Consider the following 16,994-nt stretch of genomic DNA (forward strand, 5'->3'; position numbering starts at 1 on the left):
TATATATATATATATATATATATATATATATATATATATATATATTGCGGGGCAATAGGGGTTAAGTGACTTGCCCAGGGCCACACAGCTAGTAAGTGTCAAGTGTCTGAGACAAAATTTGAACTCAGGTCCTCCTGAATCCAAGGTTGGTGCTTTATCCACTGCGCCACCTAGCTGCCCCCCAAGGCAATATTTTAAAGGTATTCGCGACGAGGGGAATTTGGGAGAGCTCAGGTGAGTCTCTCTTTTCTTCCCCTTTGGAAGGGGAGATGGGAGGAAGAAAGAGCCAATGGTTGTACTCCAGGTACAATGAGTAGTGAAGGCCTGGCCCAGAGTGGGGACAGCAACTGTGGGAAATCGCTGGCCCAGGTGCCACCAACACTACCTGTTCTTTCCTGTGTCTCTTCCCCCCCCCCCCCCCCCCCGTTCGAGCTGGAGGGATCCTTAGAGCTCATCTAGTCCAATCCCCCCAGTTTGTAAAATGGATCTAGGCAACCCTCCGGCTATCCCCTGGGACAGGCCCTTATCCCCTCACACCTGGAGTTATTATTGTAATAGCCTGCTGCTGGGGGAGGGGGTCTGCCTGTCTAAGTCTCTCCAGCAGGTGGCATCATTCCAATCGTTATACACTTAACTAGTTGTGTGACCCTGGGCAAGTCATTTAACCTTCAAAAACAAAAACAAAACAAAAAAACCCAAAACAAAAGGCAATTGGGATTATGTGATTTGCCCAGGGTCACACAGCTAGTAAGTGTCAAGTGTCTGAGGCCGGATTTGAACTCAGGTCCTCCTGACTCCAAGACCAGTGTTCTATCTACTGTATCACCACCTAGCTGCCCCCACACATATTTTCTTTTTTTTTTTTTTGCAGGGCAGTGGGGGTTAAGTGACTTGCCCAGGGTCACACAGCTAGTAAGTGTCAAATGTCTGAGGCTGGATTTGAACTCAGGTACTCCTGAATGCAGGGCCGGTGCTTTATCCACTGTGCCACCTAGCTGCCCCCCCCCACATATTTTCAAAGGCAAAACAAAAGAGAGAAAAAGTCAGCAACACTGACCAATATGTGAAAACGACCATATGCTTGGTCGACCTCTCATCTCTGCCAAGGGGAAGGGTGAAGATATTGTTTGCTATCTCTTCTTAGGAGTCGTGCTGAGCCTTATAATTTTCTAACATTCATGTTCGGTTGCTCTGAGGTGGCCGTTCTTTCTGGTTACATTGTTGTCGACAGTGTGTATATTGCTCTCATGGCTCTGCTGCTTTCTTTCTACATCAGTTCCTGTAAGTCTCTCGGGGCATCACTGTATTCGTTATATTTGTTGTTTCTTACAGCAAAGTAAAATGTTTCATTATATTCATGTATCACTGTTTGCTTAGTCATTCCCTAATCCATGGGCATCCACTTTGTTTCTAGTATTTGCTACCACAATATGAATATGTATCAGCAAATATATATGGTATATGTGAGGACTTTCTTCTTATCAGTGAGTCCATGAAGTAGGAGCCTGGTATTGGAATCTGAGCTAAAGGGCACAGACATTTTCGTTACTTTATTTGCATAAATCCAGATTGTTCTCCAAAATGGTTGAATTCATTCTTGGCTCTCCTAACAATACCCTAGTTTTACCCATCTTCCTCCAACTCCTCCAACATTAATGATTCTCATATTTATTTTTTTGGTCATTCTTCCCAATTGACTGGGTGAGAGATGAAACCTCAGGGTTGTTCTGATTGATTTTTTTCTTACTGTTAGTGATTTAGAGAGTTCTTTCATAATGTTGTTAATTGTTACAATTTTTTCTTTTGTTCATATATTTTGACCATTTATCCATTGGGGAATGGCTCATATGCTTATAAATTTCACTTAGTTCCTTATATATCTTGGTAATGAGGCCTTTATCAGAGAAACTTGCTGTAAAGATTTTCCCCCATCAGTTAACTTTCCCTTCTAATCTTAGCTGCATTGAATTTATTTGTGCAAAAGTTTTGCATCAAATTAAAACAACTCCGTGGTATCACCTCACACCTATCAGAGTGACAAATATAACAATAAAGGAAATATTGGATATTGGAGGGAATGTGGGAAAACTGGCACACTAACCCACTGTTCATGGAGTTGCAAGATCCAACTATTCTGGGGAGCAATTTGGAACTATGCCCAAAGGGCTATGAACTGTGCATACCCTTTGATCCAGCAACACCACTGCTAGGTTTATATCCCAAAAACATCCCCCAAAAGAGTAAAAGACCTATTTGTACAAAAAATATTGATAGCAGCTCTTTTTGTAGGAGCTAAGAATTGGAAATCAAAGGGATGCCCATCAATTGGGGAATGACTAAACAAGCTGTGGTATATGATGGTGATGGAATATTATTGTGCTACACAAAATGACAAGCAGAATGATTTCAGAAAGGCCTGGAAAGACTTGTATGAAATGATATATAGTGAAGTGAGCAGAACCAGGAGAATGTTGCGCACATTAGAAGAGACAGCAAATATCATTTGATGAAGAACTGTGAATGACTTAACTATTCTCAATACAATGATCCAAGACAATCCCAAAGGACTAATGATGAAGCATACTATCCACCTCCAAAGAATGAACCGATATCATTTGAATGCAGATAGAAGTATGCTATTTTTCACTTTCTTTCATTTTTTTCTTTTATCCAATTTTTCTTATACAAAATGACTAATATGGTAATGTTTTACATAATTGCACATGTATAACCTATATTTGATTGTTTACCACCCCAGGGAGGGGAAAGGGGAGGGAGGAAAGGAGGGATAAAATTTGGAACTCAAAACTTTAAATAAAGGAGTACTATGAGAAAAAATAAATAAGATTGAAAAAAGTTTTGCCTCCTTCTGAAATACTTTTTAGCAGTGTAAGTTGCCTCATATCTTTTTTTTGTAGGGCAATGGGGGTTAAGTGACTTGCCCAGGGTCACACAGCTAGTAAGTGTTAAGTGTCTGAGGCTGGATTTGAACTTGGGTACTCCTGAATCCAGGGCCAATGCTTTATCCACTGCACCACCTAGCTGCTCCCCTCATATCCTTTTTTAATTTTTTTTTTTTTTAGTAAGGCAATTGGGGCCAAGTGACTTGCCCAGGGTCACACAGTCAGTAAGTGTTAAGTGTCCGAGGCCGGATCTGAACTCAGGTACTCCTGACTCCAGGGCCGGTGCTCCATCCATTGCGCCATCTAGCTGCCCCTCCTCATATCCTTTTTAAAAAGGAAAGTTTTTGAGCTCATAGATCAGGGGATGCCATGGACTTAATATATTCTTGATTCCAGCAAAGTGTTCTGAAGTTTCCCATGTTGTCTCTGTGGATAAAGTGGTAAAATATGGGCTCCTGCTAGATGATGCTTCTTTGGGGTAGATTTGCAGTTGAGCTGATTGAGCAAACATTCTCTCTTTAATTTATACATTTACAAAATTTTTTTAACATTCATTTTTTTAAAAATTGAGATCCAAATTCTCTCCCTCCAGCCCTTCTTCCACCCATTGAGGAGGCAAGCAATATGAAATCAATTATACATGTGAAGTCATGCAAAATATATTTCCATATGAGTCATGTTGCAAAAAAATGCCAAAAAAAAAATAGAAAGTGAAAAAAGTTTGTTACTCACCCATTGTTGATGGGTGATGATTAATGGTCCTTTCCAGCCCAAGGGCAGTATCTAGTGGCAGGCCACAAGACTTTGCCATTGGCCCAGTGCTATTTCACATTTTTATCAATGACTTGGTTGAGACTTCAAATTTTCAAATGATACAAAGCTGGAAGGTGTAGTTTCTACCACAGATAGGACAGGAGGTTACTAGACTCTTGTTTTTCCAGTGACCTTTTTTTTTCTTTTTCTTTCCCCTTTCTCCAGTCACAGATGAAGAGAGGTCTTCTTTGCCAAGGCCCAACCCTCTGGTTACTCTTGGTCTCATCTCCTCCAGTAGATTCACCTCCAGACATTTCCATTAATTGTTCCCCATGCCTGGAATGCTCTAGCTCCTCATCTCTGCCTTGTGGCTTCCCTGGCTGCCTTAACATCTCAGCTAAAGTCCCAACTTCTGCAAAAAATTCTTCCAAGTCGTCCTTAATCTTAGTGGGTTTTTTTCCCCTTGGGAGATTATCTGTGATTTGCCTTGTCTATACTTTATTTGTACTAAGTTGTTTTCGGGTTGTCTCTCTATTTAGAACGTGAGCTTCTGGAGGGCAAGGACTTTTGCCTTTTTGGGGATGTCTGGCATATGGTAGGTGCTTAATAAACATTTGTTGACTTGACAGAATCTAGCCTTCTAGTCAGACAAAGGGGACTTCTTGAGCATTCTCAGCCATGGCAGGGGCATGATGGTAGGCCCTAGGTTTAGGAATTGGGATGGCAGTCCTTCCAGAAAGAGAAGATGAGTTCCTGAGCAGCAAACTTCTTGGAAAGAGAAGATTGTCTATTTGACAGAAACGGGAAGAGCAAGAGACTAACCTCACAACGTGAGGGAATGGACTTGACTCTGCCCTATTACTGGGAGTTATGCAGACAGTGGCAGCCAGATGGGAAGGTGGATTGCCTGTTCTATGGGAGAGAGTGATTTTACTCTCTGAAGATGTGGCTCTGTTGTCAAACCTTAAGTGAAGTCCTTTCTAAGATCAGTTCAACATAGTAAGTGGTGCTGAGTCAGAAGTCAGGGACACTGGTGGAAGAGTGGGACGCAGCAGAGAGGGAACTGTGTCAATTGATTATAGGTTTTATGTGTCTTCTGTATTTGTTTAGGTCCCCTGTGAGCACTTTGAGACTTCTACATTTTCTATGAGGTGTAATAAAGGCCGTCCTTTAGCCAACATATTTTTTGCTACTTTGAATGCTTGTAAAAGAATGGGGGCCCTGTTGTTCATGTTTGTGGAAACACAAAGTATCTATGTTATATTCAGAGATTTTCCAGAATAAACTTTGAATGGGGGTATAAATGGAAAAAAAATATTATAGGCCTGCCTCAAAGGACAGCTAGATAGCACAGGTTAGGTAGGTGGCAAGAGTCATGGTCTAGAGGACTCTAGACAAGGCTAAAGTCAGGAAGAGTTGAGTCCAAAGCCAGCCTCAGACTCTAGCTGGGGGACTGTGGGCAAGTCACTTAACCTAATTTTCCTCAGTTTTAGGCCATTCACTACAAGGTCAAACACTGAAGCTGAAGCTTCAATACTTTGGCTAGATAATGAGAAGACAGGACTCATTGGAAAAGCCCCTGATGTTGAGAAAGATTGAAGGCAAAAGGCAAAAGGGACGGCAGATGATGAGATGGAAGCAATGGACACGAGCTTGAACAGACTTTGAGAGAGAGAGTAGAGGATAGAAGGGCCTGGTGTGCTATGGTTGATGGGTCACAAAGAGTCAGACACAACTGAAAAAGCTGAGCAAGGCTTGTCTCTGAGATCGAACCTGGTTCATGTGAATCTAGAGTCTGGGGGATTCTAAGACCTGGGTTACACTATCATATATCCCAGTCTATTCAGACATTTTCCAATGGATGGGCTCCCACTTTTTTCTTTCTTTCTTTTTTTTTTGGGGGGGTGGGGCAATGGGGGTTAAGTGACTTGCCCAGGGTCACACAGCTAGTAAGTGTCAAGTGTCTGAGGCCAGATTTGAACTCAGGTCCTCCTGAATCCAGGGTTGGTGCTTTATCCACTGCGCCACCTAGCTGCTCCCCACTTTTTTCTAGTTGTTTTGCTACCATATGAAACAGCAACAACAAAAATGCTGCTCCTGATATTTTAGTATAGTTGGGGTCTTCTTTGACTTGGGTACATGTCTGGTAAATGGGACTGCTGGATCCAAGGTCATGGCCAGTGTTCTTTTTGTTTGTTTGTTTTTTGGGGTTTTTTTTGGGCAATGGGGGTTAAGTGACTTGCCCAGGGTCACACAGCTAGTAAGTGTCAAGTATCTAAGGCCGGTGCTTTATCCCCTGAACCACCTAGCCGACCCCATGGCTAGTGTTCCTCCTCCTGGAGACCCAACACCCCTGCCCATTCTCAGAGCACTGTTCTGGCCCTTTCTGCTTACAGAGGTGGACACTTTGTAGGGTGGATAGAAGCAACAATGGTCTCTAACTACCATTGGCCTCTAAAGATTTTTCCAGCTCTCTGAGTGTTCCTATGTTAATATTAATGCTGCTTCAGGAGGCACATAAATCTTAGGAATCATAAAATGTATAACTCAAATGGACCTCAGAGGTTATCTAAACCAACCCTCTCATTATACATAACAAATGGAGACCAAGAAAAGGGAATTAGCTTGTCCTGATGTTGGTGTTCAGTCATACCCAACTCTCACTTGGAGTTTTCTTAGCAAAAATACTGGAGTGGTTTGCCATTTCCTTCTCCAGCTCATTTGACAGATGAGGAAACTGAGGCAAACGGAGTGAAGTGACTTGCCCAGGGTCACACAGCTAGTAAATATCTAAGGACAGATTTGAACACAGGAAGAAGAGTCCTCTTGACCCCAGGCCCAGCTTGCTATCTGCTGCCCTTTCCAAAATGAGACAGATAGTAAGTAAAAGGGCCAGGTTTTAAACCTAAGTCTACTGACTAGTCCAATAGGTTGCCTCACTTTTTCTGCCTGACAAAACATGCTGTGTTGCAATGGCGCATGCAAGTCCATGATTGTTACCTGCCCCAGTTTCATCTTGTCCCAAAAGTGCTCCAGGTCATTTCAGATTTAAAAGGAACTCCTTGGGCAACCAAAGGTTGGAGGTTTTGGTAAGAAGAAGCCATGGCCAAGTAATTGTTGGGGACCACTATGCTGAAGTCTCATCTCCAGAGTTGTAGGAAGTAGATTACAGTGTCATGAAACCAAAAGTGGTAGGTGCTGATGTCATGGGGACCTGTCTTCCCTTATTGCTTTGAGGAGCTCTAGTCACCACACCCACATGAATTACATCTTGTGTAACGCAAGTCTCCCGAAAGCCTCCTGAGCACTCTGGCCCTGGCACCCTTTCCTACATTTATTAGGTTGAATGTGGTATTCTGGGTAATCCAGCAAGCATATCAAAGTTAAAGCCCCCACAGGGCAATGCTTTCTACTCTCAGACCATAGAAAAAGCACCGATCAAATAGAAAAGTATTTCGTTAAGGGAGAATAACAATGAAGCTAAAGTAATGTTAGACTGTATTGACAGTAGGGCTAAAGAAGCCTCACTTGGAAGCACAAGTTTCTTTGCAAATTCACATAAGAGTGCAGTATTGGCTTCTCTGTATTCACCTCCCTTCACTACACCTGTTCTCTGAAGCTGAGATGAATTTGTGAGGCCCTTTTGCCCACAATCCCTTTCTTACTTCCTTCTCCTTAAAGGAGAGTCCAGAACACAAGGTCTCAACATTTTTTGGTGAGTCATGGATCCCTTGGAAAGTCTGGTGAAGCCCTTCTAGAATAATGTTTTTAAATGCACAAAATAAAATTACCAAGGAAACAAATTTTATTGAAATAGTTATAAATATTTTTTTGTAAGTGACTTGCCCAGAGTCACACAGCTAGTAAGTGTCAAGTGTCTGAGGCCGGATTTTACCTCAGATCCTCCTGAGTCTAGGGCTGATGCTTTATCCACTGCACCACCTAACTGCCCCCTGTTTGGCTGTTTCTTGATCCCTGGTCTCTTTTGATGTCAACCCCTCTTCCCTTCAAATTTATTCTCTACTCTTTCTTGTGGTTTCCCTTGACCTCCACCCACTTCCTCTCCACTAGTGGTGGATTGATTATTTTACAACCTAGCCTCAGACGACCTTTCCAGTTCCATTACACTTGAATCCTCTGTACTCTCTGGTCCAGCCAAATGCGCCTCCTCCCATCCCTGTGTTCTTTCGGCCTACATGGTTGTAGTCATTGGGTACATTACTTCCTTAGCTCTACCCACTTTACTCTGCATCAGTTTCATACAAGTCTTGCCAAGCTTCTCTGTATTCATCATATTCATCATTTCTTACAGCACAGAAAATTCCATTCTGTTCACAGCCCATAGTTTGTTCAGCCATTCCCCAACCATTGGGCATCTACTTTTTTCCAGTTCTTGGCTATCACAAAAAGTGCCACTATAAATATTTTGGTGTATACAGAGTGTACAGAGCCTGTCTTTTTTTGGTCAGTGACCTTCCTGGGATATGTTCCTAGCAGTGGCATCCGTTGGTTAAAGGGTATGGGTGTTTAAGTCACCTTAATCACAAAATTCCAAATTGCCTCCCAGAGTGTTGTGTTAATTCACAACTCCACCAACAATGCAATTGTATGCTTTTATTTCCACAACCCTCTAGCATTGACCATTCCCATTTTTTGTCTGGGTGTGAGGTAAAATCTTAGACTTGTTGTGATGTGGGAGTCATCTTAAAGAGTGATTTGGAGCATTTCTTCATTGTATGAACACTGGATGAAATATTTATTTTTATGGATGAGATGGAAGGATATGGGTTAGATAATAATAAAGATTGACTGGAGGGATTCAAAGAGTAGCATATTGGAACGCCTCTAGTGTCTTTGGCCCTCTTTTGTTTGATATTTTCATTACTGACTTGGATAAAAGAATACATGGTGCACCTTATCAAATCTGCAGATGAAAAATTAAGGCAAATTGTTGGATGGTCGAATCTCTATCCGAAACAATCTATTTTGGGGGGGGGCGGGGCAATGGGGGTTAAGTGACTTACCCAGGGTCACACAAGCTAGTAAGTGTCAAGTGTCTAAGGCCAAATTTGAACTTGGGTCCTCCTGAGTCCAGGGTTGGTGCTTTATCCACTGCACCACCTAGCAGCCCCCAAAACAATCTATTTAGATTAGAGCAGCGTATCGAACCAGATAGCATGGCCCATTCTAGGGACAAATGTAAAGTTTTACACCTGGGTTTAAAAACATCCCCCTCCCAAGTCCAAGGTGGGTGGTGGTGGGGAGGCAGGATTATGCAAAATGCATCTGAAAAAGACCATGAGAGGTCAATGGCCAGAAGCACATGATGTATCAGCAATGTGATGAGGGAGCTGCCCAAACTGACCTGAATCTTAGGTCTCTTTGAGAGTGTCCAGGAAATGAAGGTGCTATCACCAGTGTACTCTAGCCTGGTTAAAAACCCCATCCAAGGGTGCTTTGTTGCACGCTAGGAGCCACATTTTTCGGGGGAGGGTGGGGTGGGACAATGAGGGTTAGGTGACTTGCCCAGGGTCACACAGCTAGTAAGTATCAAGTGTCTAAGGTCAGATTTGAACTCAGGTCCTCCTGACTCTAGGGCCAGTGCTTTATCCACTGCGCCACCTAGCTGCCCCCTGGTGATTGGCTGGACAGTGTCTTGAAGAGGGGGACCAGGAGGGCAAAGGGCAGTGTTAGGATCCATGGCAGGGAGTGAGGATGGGAAGTTTTAGGAGGACTATGAGAATTGCCTGCAATGGGGCTGAACTTGGGGGCTCTCACCCCCATTGCCAATCTGCTGCCAAGACTCGATGATTTCACCCTTGCAATGTCTCCTCTCCTGCCTGTGTCCCCCAAGCCTCCTGACTTGCTTCAAGACTCAGCTCAAATTAGACCTGATGAAAGAGGCCTTTCCTCATACCCCCTCCCCCTCCCCCTCTATTACAAGAGCCTTCCAGAGGAGATTTTTTGGTATCTACTCTTAGAATCATCTGTCATCGATGTTGAAACCGTGGGATGTTTCATCATCAAGATCTTAGATTAAGAGCTGGAAGGGATCTCAGGCCATCTAGTCTAACCCTCTCATTTTATAAAAAAGGAAACCGAGGCCCAGGGAGGTCACATGCCCTATCTGAGATCACACACATACACAGGGAGCTGGGATTCAAATCCCAGAGCCAGGCAGAAACCCCCTTAGTAAGATCTCTAGGAAAATCACTTTGTATCCACATTGTGTGTGCATCTGGAGCAGGGCAGAGGGGGCAAAGGCCTGTTCCTGGTGGGTGGTAAGGGTGAAGTCACAAAGGACAACCATGAAATCAACCCTGATCGAGTCCCTTCTCCTGGTTCCACGCTCAGAAGCTATAAGAGGTCAGGCTGGAAGGGGCCTTGGAAGCGAGCCAGTCCAACACCCTCACTTTGCAAACTAGGAACCTGAGGCTCAGAGAGATTAAATGATATGGGAGCATCATGTCATAGAATCACAGGTTTAGAGATTTCCAAGTTTTACAGAGTAGGAAACTGAGGCCTAGGGAGCTGAAGTCATTCCAATATTCATCATCACAGCATCAAGGGTGTCTTTCTCCTAAATGACCCCTTCACTTGGAAAGTCCATGTCTTCCAATACTAATTATATGAAAGGAACTGGAAGGGCCGGACGGGCCTGGGATTTCATTGGCAGAGGGAACCACAGCCAGGTAAGGAAACTCCCTCTACCAAGGCAGGGCTGCACTTTTTCTGCAAATTAAAGTCTTAAAGAGATGGATGCAACTTAAAATCTTAGAAGAAGCCGGTCATCCAGTGAATTAAATGCTGGGCCTGGAGTCAGGATGACCCAAGTTCAGCCTCAGATATTTACTAGCTGTGTGACTCTGGGCAAGTCACTTAATCTGCTTGCCTCAGTTTCCTCATGTGTAGAAAGCAAATAATAGCACCTCCCTCACAGGGTTGTTCTGAGGATAGAGTGAGATAATACTTATAAAGTGCCTAGCACAGGGCCTGCCACATAGTAACTTCTTACTAAATAAGTATTCCCTTTCCTTAGACCTATGATCAGAGCCCCAAGAGATGAGGGTTTGCCCGGGGCCACCCAGTCCTGTATCAGAGATTAGAGGTCTCCTTGGCCTGGTGACCAGCTCTTTATCCATGACCACACCCTGCCTCATCCTAATTGATCTGAACTTCATCAAAAAGACCACTATTAGCTGTTTGGGATGGGATTGAAGGTGATGGCTTCAGTTTCTATGATGTTATCGTTCCAGTCTGGCAGCTGTGTGACCTTGGGCAAGTCACCTAGCCCCCTGTTTGCCTCAGTTTTCTCATCTATAAAATGAGTTGAAGGAAATGACAAACCACTCCAATATCTTTGCCAAGAAAATCCCAAATGGGGTCACAGACACACGACTGAACAACGATTGGGTTCTCTGTAAGAGAAGTGATTTATTTTGCTCATTTTCCAGATGAGAAATGGATGCTCTCCTTGAGGTCCGGGGTGACACAGCTGGAGAATAGCTGAGGTGAAAAGAGACAAGTCTCTGTGACTCCAAACCCAGGTCTAGATTTAATACCCCGCCCCTCACTCACTCTTTACAGAAAATATGTCTGCGGTGCTATAGATCAGGGCTTCCTTTTTCCACTTGTGTCCCCTTTGCCCTGACCACCCCGGGGTATATAGGTATGTATAATATATATATATATATATATATATATGTATAAAACCTTTCACTGTTGACAAATTTTTCGCGACTCCTACACTCGACCCCAACCACAATTTAAGAAGCGTTGCTAAACATGGTGTGACCTTAGCACGTTAAGAGAACAAAACAGGACTGATCGCTGACATCGAGAGGTGGCTTTCTAGCCAAGAACTCGGGGATTTTGAGCGCCTCAGCCAGCCATGGAGTGGGGGACAAGAGGAATGGGGGAAGCAGTGTGTTGGGAAGAACATCGGACTGACTAGAGGTCGGGAGTCCCCCTCAGGAGGTACATTTGCTATATGTCTCTGGGTAAGTAATTTCCTCTCCGTGTGCCTCGGTTTCCTTATCTGTAAAAGGGAGGGGCAGTAAGATTTGGATTAGATGATCACTTTCCCAAGCAGCAGAACGAGGATCTCAGGCAAAGTTCTCTGAAGTGAGACTGACTTCAGGACAAGGTGTGCCAAGGGGCGCGTCTGCTCTAGACTGTCAGAGTCGGCCTAACCCCCTCATTTTGCCGGCGCTGGGAAGGGGACGGGGCTTGTCTAAGAGCCCCTGCCTCAGGCTGCCGCTCTAAGGAAGCAGCAGGGGCAGGATTTGAACGTGCGTCCTCATGTCTCACCAGAGACCACATTACCACTAGGTGGCTTCTAAGGACCCTTCTAGGTGTAGAGATCGTAGAACTCCCTCTGCTCTCCGTCCCCAGAAGCCGCTCTCAGAGATCCCTGATCCCCAGGGCCAGTCGAGGAACGGAGAGCCCTGGGAGTGGGCCAGGCGGGCAGACGCGCCTCCCCAGGGGCTGGCCCTTCTTTCCTCCTTCCCCTCCTCCTTCTCCTCTTCGAGCGGCCCCCCCCCCCCTTCTCCTTCTCTTCCTTCTCCCCTCCCCCGCCCGCCCACCCGGGCGCGCGCGCAGGGCCCCAGGGGAGCAGAGCGGGCACGAGGCTCGGCGGGGATCTGGACCCGGGAGCCCGGGCCGGGCCCGGGCCGTCTCTGCGCGCGAGACTTCCCCGGCTGCTCCGAGCCGGTCCCCTCCCCCCTCCCCCTTCCCCCTCCTCCTCCCCGCCGGGCAGCAGGCCCGCCCCGCGCCCCGCCCCCGGCCCCGCCCCGGCCCGCCCCGCCCGGCCCCGGCCCCGGCCCGGCCCCGGCTCCCTCCGGAAGGCCCTGCCCGCCCATGGATTTCACATAGCGCCGGCCCCGGCCCGGCTCCGGCCCGCCCGGCCCCGGCCTCGGCCCGCCCGGCCCCGGCTCCGGCCCCCGCCCCCCGGCCGCGCCCCCGGCTCCGGCTCCGGCCCCGGCCCCGGCCCATGGCGGCCCAGTGCTGCTGCCGCAAGGGGCCGGGGGCCGCGGGGCCCGAGGCCGCGGCGGCTGCGGCTGCTGCTGCTGCTGCTGCTGCGGCCGCCCCGGCGGCCGCCCCGGACGTGGCCTCGGCCGCCAGCTCGCAGCTCTTCCGCCTGCGCCATCTGCAGCTGGGGCTCGAGCTGCGGCCGGCTGCGCGGGAGCTGGCGGGCTGCCTGGTGCTGGAGCTGTGCGCGCTGCGGCCCGGGCCCCCGGCTCTCGTGCTCGACGCGCACCCCGCCGTGCGCCTCCACTCGGCCGCCTACCGGCCCGCCGCGCCAGGCCAGCCGCCCTGCGCCTTCGCCTTCGCGCCCGACCCGGACCCGGCCCCGGCCCCGGAGGTGGATCCGGCCCCGGAGTTCGGCCCCAGCCCCGCGCCCCAAGCCTCCGCCGAGCGCCCGGGCCCCGCGCCCTGCTGCGCCCCTCCCCGCGGCCTGGCCCCAGCCGAGCCGCCCGACCCTGCGCCCGGCCCCCGCCCCGACGCCGGCCAGCCGCCGGATCCTGCGCCCGGACGCTCCCCCGACGCCGGCCAGCCGCCGGCCCCCGCGCTCGGCCCCTGCCCGGACGCCGGCCAGCCGCCCGGCCCTTCGCTCGGACGCACCCCCGACGCCGGCCAGCCTCCGGACCCCGAGCCGCCCCCGGCGCCCAGCCTCCCGCCGCCCCTGCCCACTTTCCCGGGCGCGCCGCCGGGGCCCTGCCACCCTCTGCTCTTCCGGGTGGAGCCCTTCACGGACTACGGCTCGTCCCTGACCATCAGCCTGCCCGGCGCTCTGCAGCCCCACCAGCCCTTCCACATCGTGCTGCGCTACACCAGCAGCGACGCCCCCGCCGTGAGTATGGGGAGGGGGTTACCAGCGGGGGGGGGGGCCGGAGCGGCGGCCTGCCAGCCTGCCCGCCCCGGCACCCCGAGGTGGAGGGGAGAGGGCTTGGCGGCTGTCGGGTGAGAGCCAGACGTCCTCTGTTTTCCTTTGCTCTTTTGAAGAAGAGCTGGAGAATCTAACACTGATATGGCCCGCAGCCCTCGGGGGCCTGCCAGGCCAACCTCGAAGCATTTTTACTGAGGAGGAAACTGAGGCCCACGTTGGTGATGGGGGACGATTGCTGAAGGTCAGACTGGTAGCCAGCTGCAGCAGAATCTGAGACCTCAGACTCCCAGTCCTGGGGCCCTTTGGGCTGGGTGTGGTTGGTTTGCCCTGGAGCCTGGGGTGGGAGCTGCAAGTGTCCGGGGGGCCTGTCGGGACACGAGACAGTGGCCGCTTCTGCCCACTGCCCAGAGGAGGCCCAGGCTTCCCAGGGGTGGGGGCGGGGAGGGGAACTGCCTCTGACAGCTTGTGGGCCAGGCCTGCCGAATGCCATGTATGCTTCCGCCTGTCCAGGATCACCCAGGAGCCCTTGCAGGCGGCTGGGGCGGGCAGAGCCTCCCCTGCATATCCCAGCCTCCCCTAGTGCCTGCAAGGGCCCTATGGGATCCCTAGGCAAGACCCTTACCCCTTTTCAGTTACGATGGAAAAATGGATCAGAGCAGCAACTTCCCAGGAACGGGACCCCCTGAAAGGCCCAGGTTTCCAAGCAGCAAGCCAGGGTGGGGGAGGGAAACTTCAAGGGACAGTTTGACAGTTTCAGGGAACCCGGGGGAGATTACTGTTCAAATGCATTTTTCGAAAAAACAGCTTCATTCACGGTTGGGGAAGAATCAGCGACAGAAGGAGCCCCTCCCCCCCAGGGTATATTTCTACAATCTAAAATAATTTTTATAAATGGCTTGTCTGTTGCTATTGACAGTGAGGGTGTGAGGCACAGGGTGGTACTTGGCCCTGCCTGGTAGCCGGCTCCTTGGGATAGTGCTTTGGGGAGGCAAAGCTTTGCTGGGCTGGGCAGTGGGCAAAGTTCTAGGGAAAACACAGCCTCTAGATTCCAGAAAGGGCATCTGTGGGTGCTCTTTTTGCCCCCTTTTTTCAAATTTTGTTTTTGGTTTAGAGGAGCCTGGCATGTGTCTGATGGGTGGGGTTCCTGGCACCCAGAGAGAATGAGCCATGAGGTAGATATCTGGCCTGCGTCTAGGAGAACTGTGGCAAGAACCACTCCAGAGTTCTTTAACATTCTAGACCATATTGAGAACCTGACAAGACCTGGGAACCCTCCTGCTGGGCCTCTCCTGCCCCTTCCTCCCCTCCCCCAAACCCCTGGATTCTGCACAGCTCACAGACTCCTCTAATACCCCGAGCTAGGCAAGTCTGTCTTTGTCAGGAAAGGCTGTCAAGTCTGAATAATGGCCAGGCCTTCCTCTTCCTTATCAGAACAGAGGGGAGACTTAGAGCTTATGTAGCAAAAAAAAGTAGGTTGGAATATTTCTGGGCTGGATCATGGAACCATAGACTGTGCTGGAAGGCACCTCGGAGGCCATGTGATCCAATCCCTTCCTTTTACAGATGAGGAAACTGAGGCCCTAGGAGGTGAAGTCATCTGTTCAGGGTCATTGAGGTAGGAAGCAACAGGTGGGATTTGAACCCAGTGCTCTTTGTACCATATCACACTGGATTGAGGGGGCCGTCTCTCATCTCATTTCAGTCTGTGTAGCAGCACGGTTTGAGGATGTGTGCTGCCAAGGCACGGGCAGCTTGGTAGGGTCAGGGAGCGAATGAGGCCAGGTGTTTGGGCTGGGATACTGAGGTTCCCAACCCCAGCCTGTCAGCACCTGTGAATAGAACTGGGTCTGGAGAGGTGGGTGAGCAGCCCTTCCCGCTTTATGCCAGGACAGGGCAGGCTTCCCTGGTGTCATTCAGACCCAGTGCTTCCTTTGGCGGATTGAGGGCCTCTTTCTGCTCAGCTGTGTCTGCATTCCAAGGACCTGGGCAATGGAGAGTGAAGGAATGACGACCAATTGAAATCTGAATTTAAAGAGGGCCCGAAGGGCAGGAAACAAGCAATTGTGTAGTGGGGTGTGCTGAGCCCTTTATAAACACCAGCACACCCCGGGGAGATGGGTGCAATTACCCCCTTTTTACAGTTGAGCCCATGCTCCTGGACTGTGGAGGAGACATCAGGGACCAGGCAGATGCTGACAAGCATTTGGGTGACCCTTCATACAGGAAGGACTTGAGTAAGAACCACTCAGGGTCTTCTGGGAAGGGGCAGGTCTGTGAAGTCAGGCTTCTCAGTGGATCTGTAGTAGCTAATGTCAGTAACAAAATGTCACCTGGTTGACCTTGACATGGACACCAGGAGCAGACTCTGGGGCCTCTGGGATTGCCTCAAGATGGGGTCCAAGTCTGCTTAGGAAGAAAAACTGCTAGTTTTCAATCACTTTTTCCCAGGCACTGTGGTAGGCCCTTAGGGGTTACAGAAAGGCAAGAGTCAACCAGATTCTTCCCTCCTCAGCCTTCCTCCCCATCCCCCAGATTCCATTCTCCTGGGAGTCTACACAGATCTGTCACGCAACCCAGAAGCACTCCTTAAAGTCCTTGCGAGGTGCCAGACAGTGTGCTGGTTGTTCTGACACAAAGCCAGAAGGAAACCGGCCCTGCCCTCAAGGGGCTTACATTTTGCCCAAGTGTCAGTCAGTCAACCAAGAGGCATTTATGTAGCACAGCTCAGGTGGGCAGAGATAATAAGAAAATTGAATAGTTCCTGTCTTTAAGGAAGAATACTATTTTTTAAAAACAAACCACAATCTATACCAAATGATACAAATAATTTCAAGAGACTGTGTTAATAACTAAGGGAAACTGGATTAACCTAGTTTAGGCAGGTGTGTATGATAGAGCAGAAAGCCCAATCCTGTCATTTTACAGATAGGGAAACTGAGGCAAAGGAACTGGAATTGATTTGCCCAAGGTCACATGACTAGTAAGTATCAGAGCTGACCAAATTCCAGATAGCAGGTGGCCCAGGTACCTCCCATATGTGTAGCATATTCTTCATGGAAGATGAAGCCTGGTACTTCCTTCTTCTGGCTCAGGGAGTTCATATTTGCCCCTTCTGATCATTTGAAAAGAAGCCCACGTCATAAGACATGGCCACGTGGCTGCCTGGGGCATGTCTCAGCTTCTTCAGCTGCCACCACCCTACTGCTTTAGCTTGGTCTGGATGCCACTCCCTCCGCACGCCCAAAGGCAAGGGATAGGTGGGGCTGCTGGCAGCCAGGCCTTCTGCCCATCCCTGCGATGACTCCTAAAGTCCCCTGGCACACATCTTCAGCTCCCCTGCAGAGCCTTCCCAGGGAATCCAGTGAGACCTTTGGCCCCCTGAGTCTGGATTGATGGGAGGCTGAGGACCCCTTCCCTCCAGCCAACAACCTAGGGCTTTGTTTGGTTGT

General features: G+C 49.1%; 1 protein-coding gene across 1 annotated transcript in view; it reads left to right on the forward strand.

Annotated features, from left to right (window-relative positions):
• Positions 1-12,535: 12,535 nt before the first annotated feature.
• RNPEPL1 (arginyl aminopeptidase like 1) overlaps positions 12,536-16,994 on the forward strand; it is a 38,460-nt gene continuing 34,001 nt past the window's right edge. The window contains exon 1 of the mRNA XM_044002255.1: positions 12,536-13,509. Within this exon, the coding sequence (XP_043858190.1) occupies positions 12,649-13,509 (861 nt within the window). The 5' untranslated portion in view covers positions 12,536-12,648. The remainder of the gene's footprint in view (positions 13,510-16,994) is intronic.

This window comes from Dromiciops gliroides, chromosome 4 (assembly GCF_019393635.1).
Source record: "Dromiciops gliroides isolate mDroGli1 chromosome 4, mDroGli1.pri, whole genome shotgun sequence".
NCBI classification, from domain to species: domain Eukaryota; kingdom Metazoa; phylum Chordata; class Mammalia; order Microbiotheria; family Microbiotheriidae; genus Dromiciops; species Dromiciops gliroides.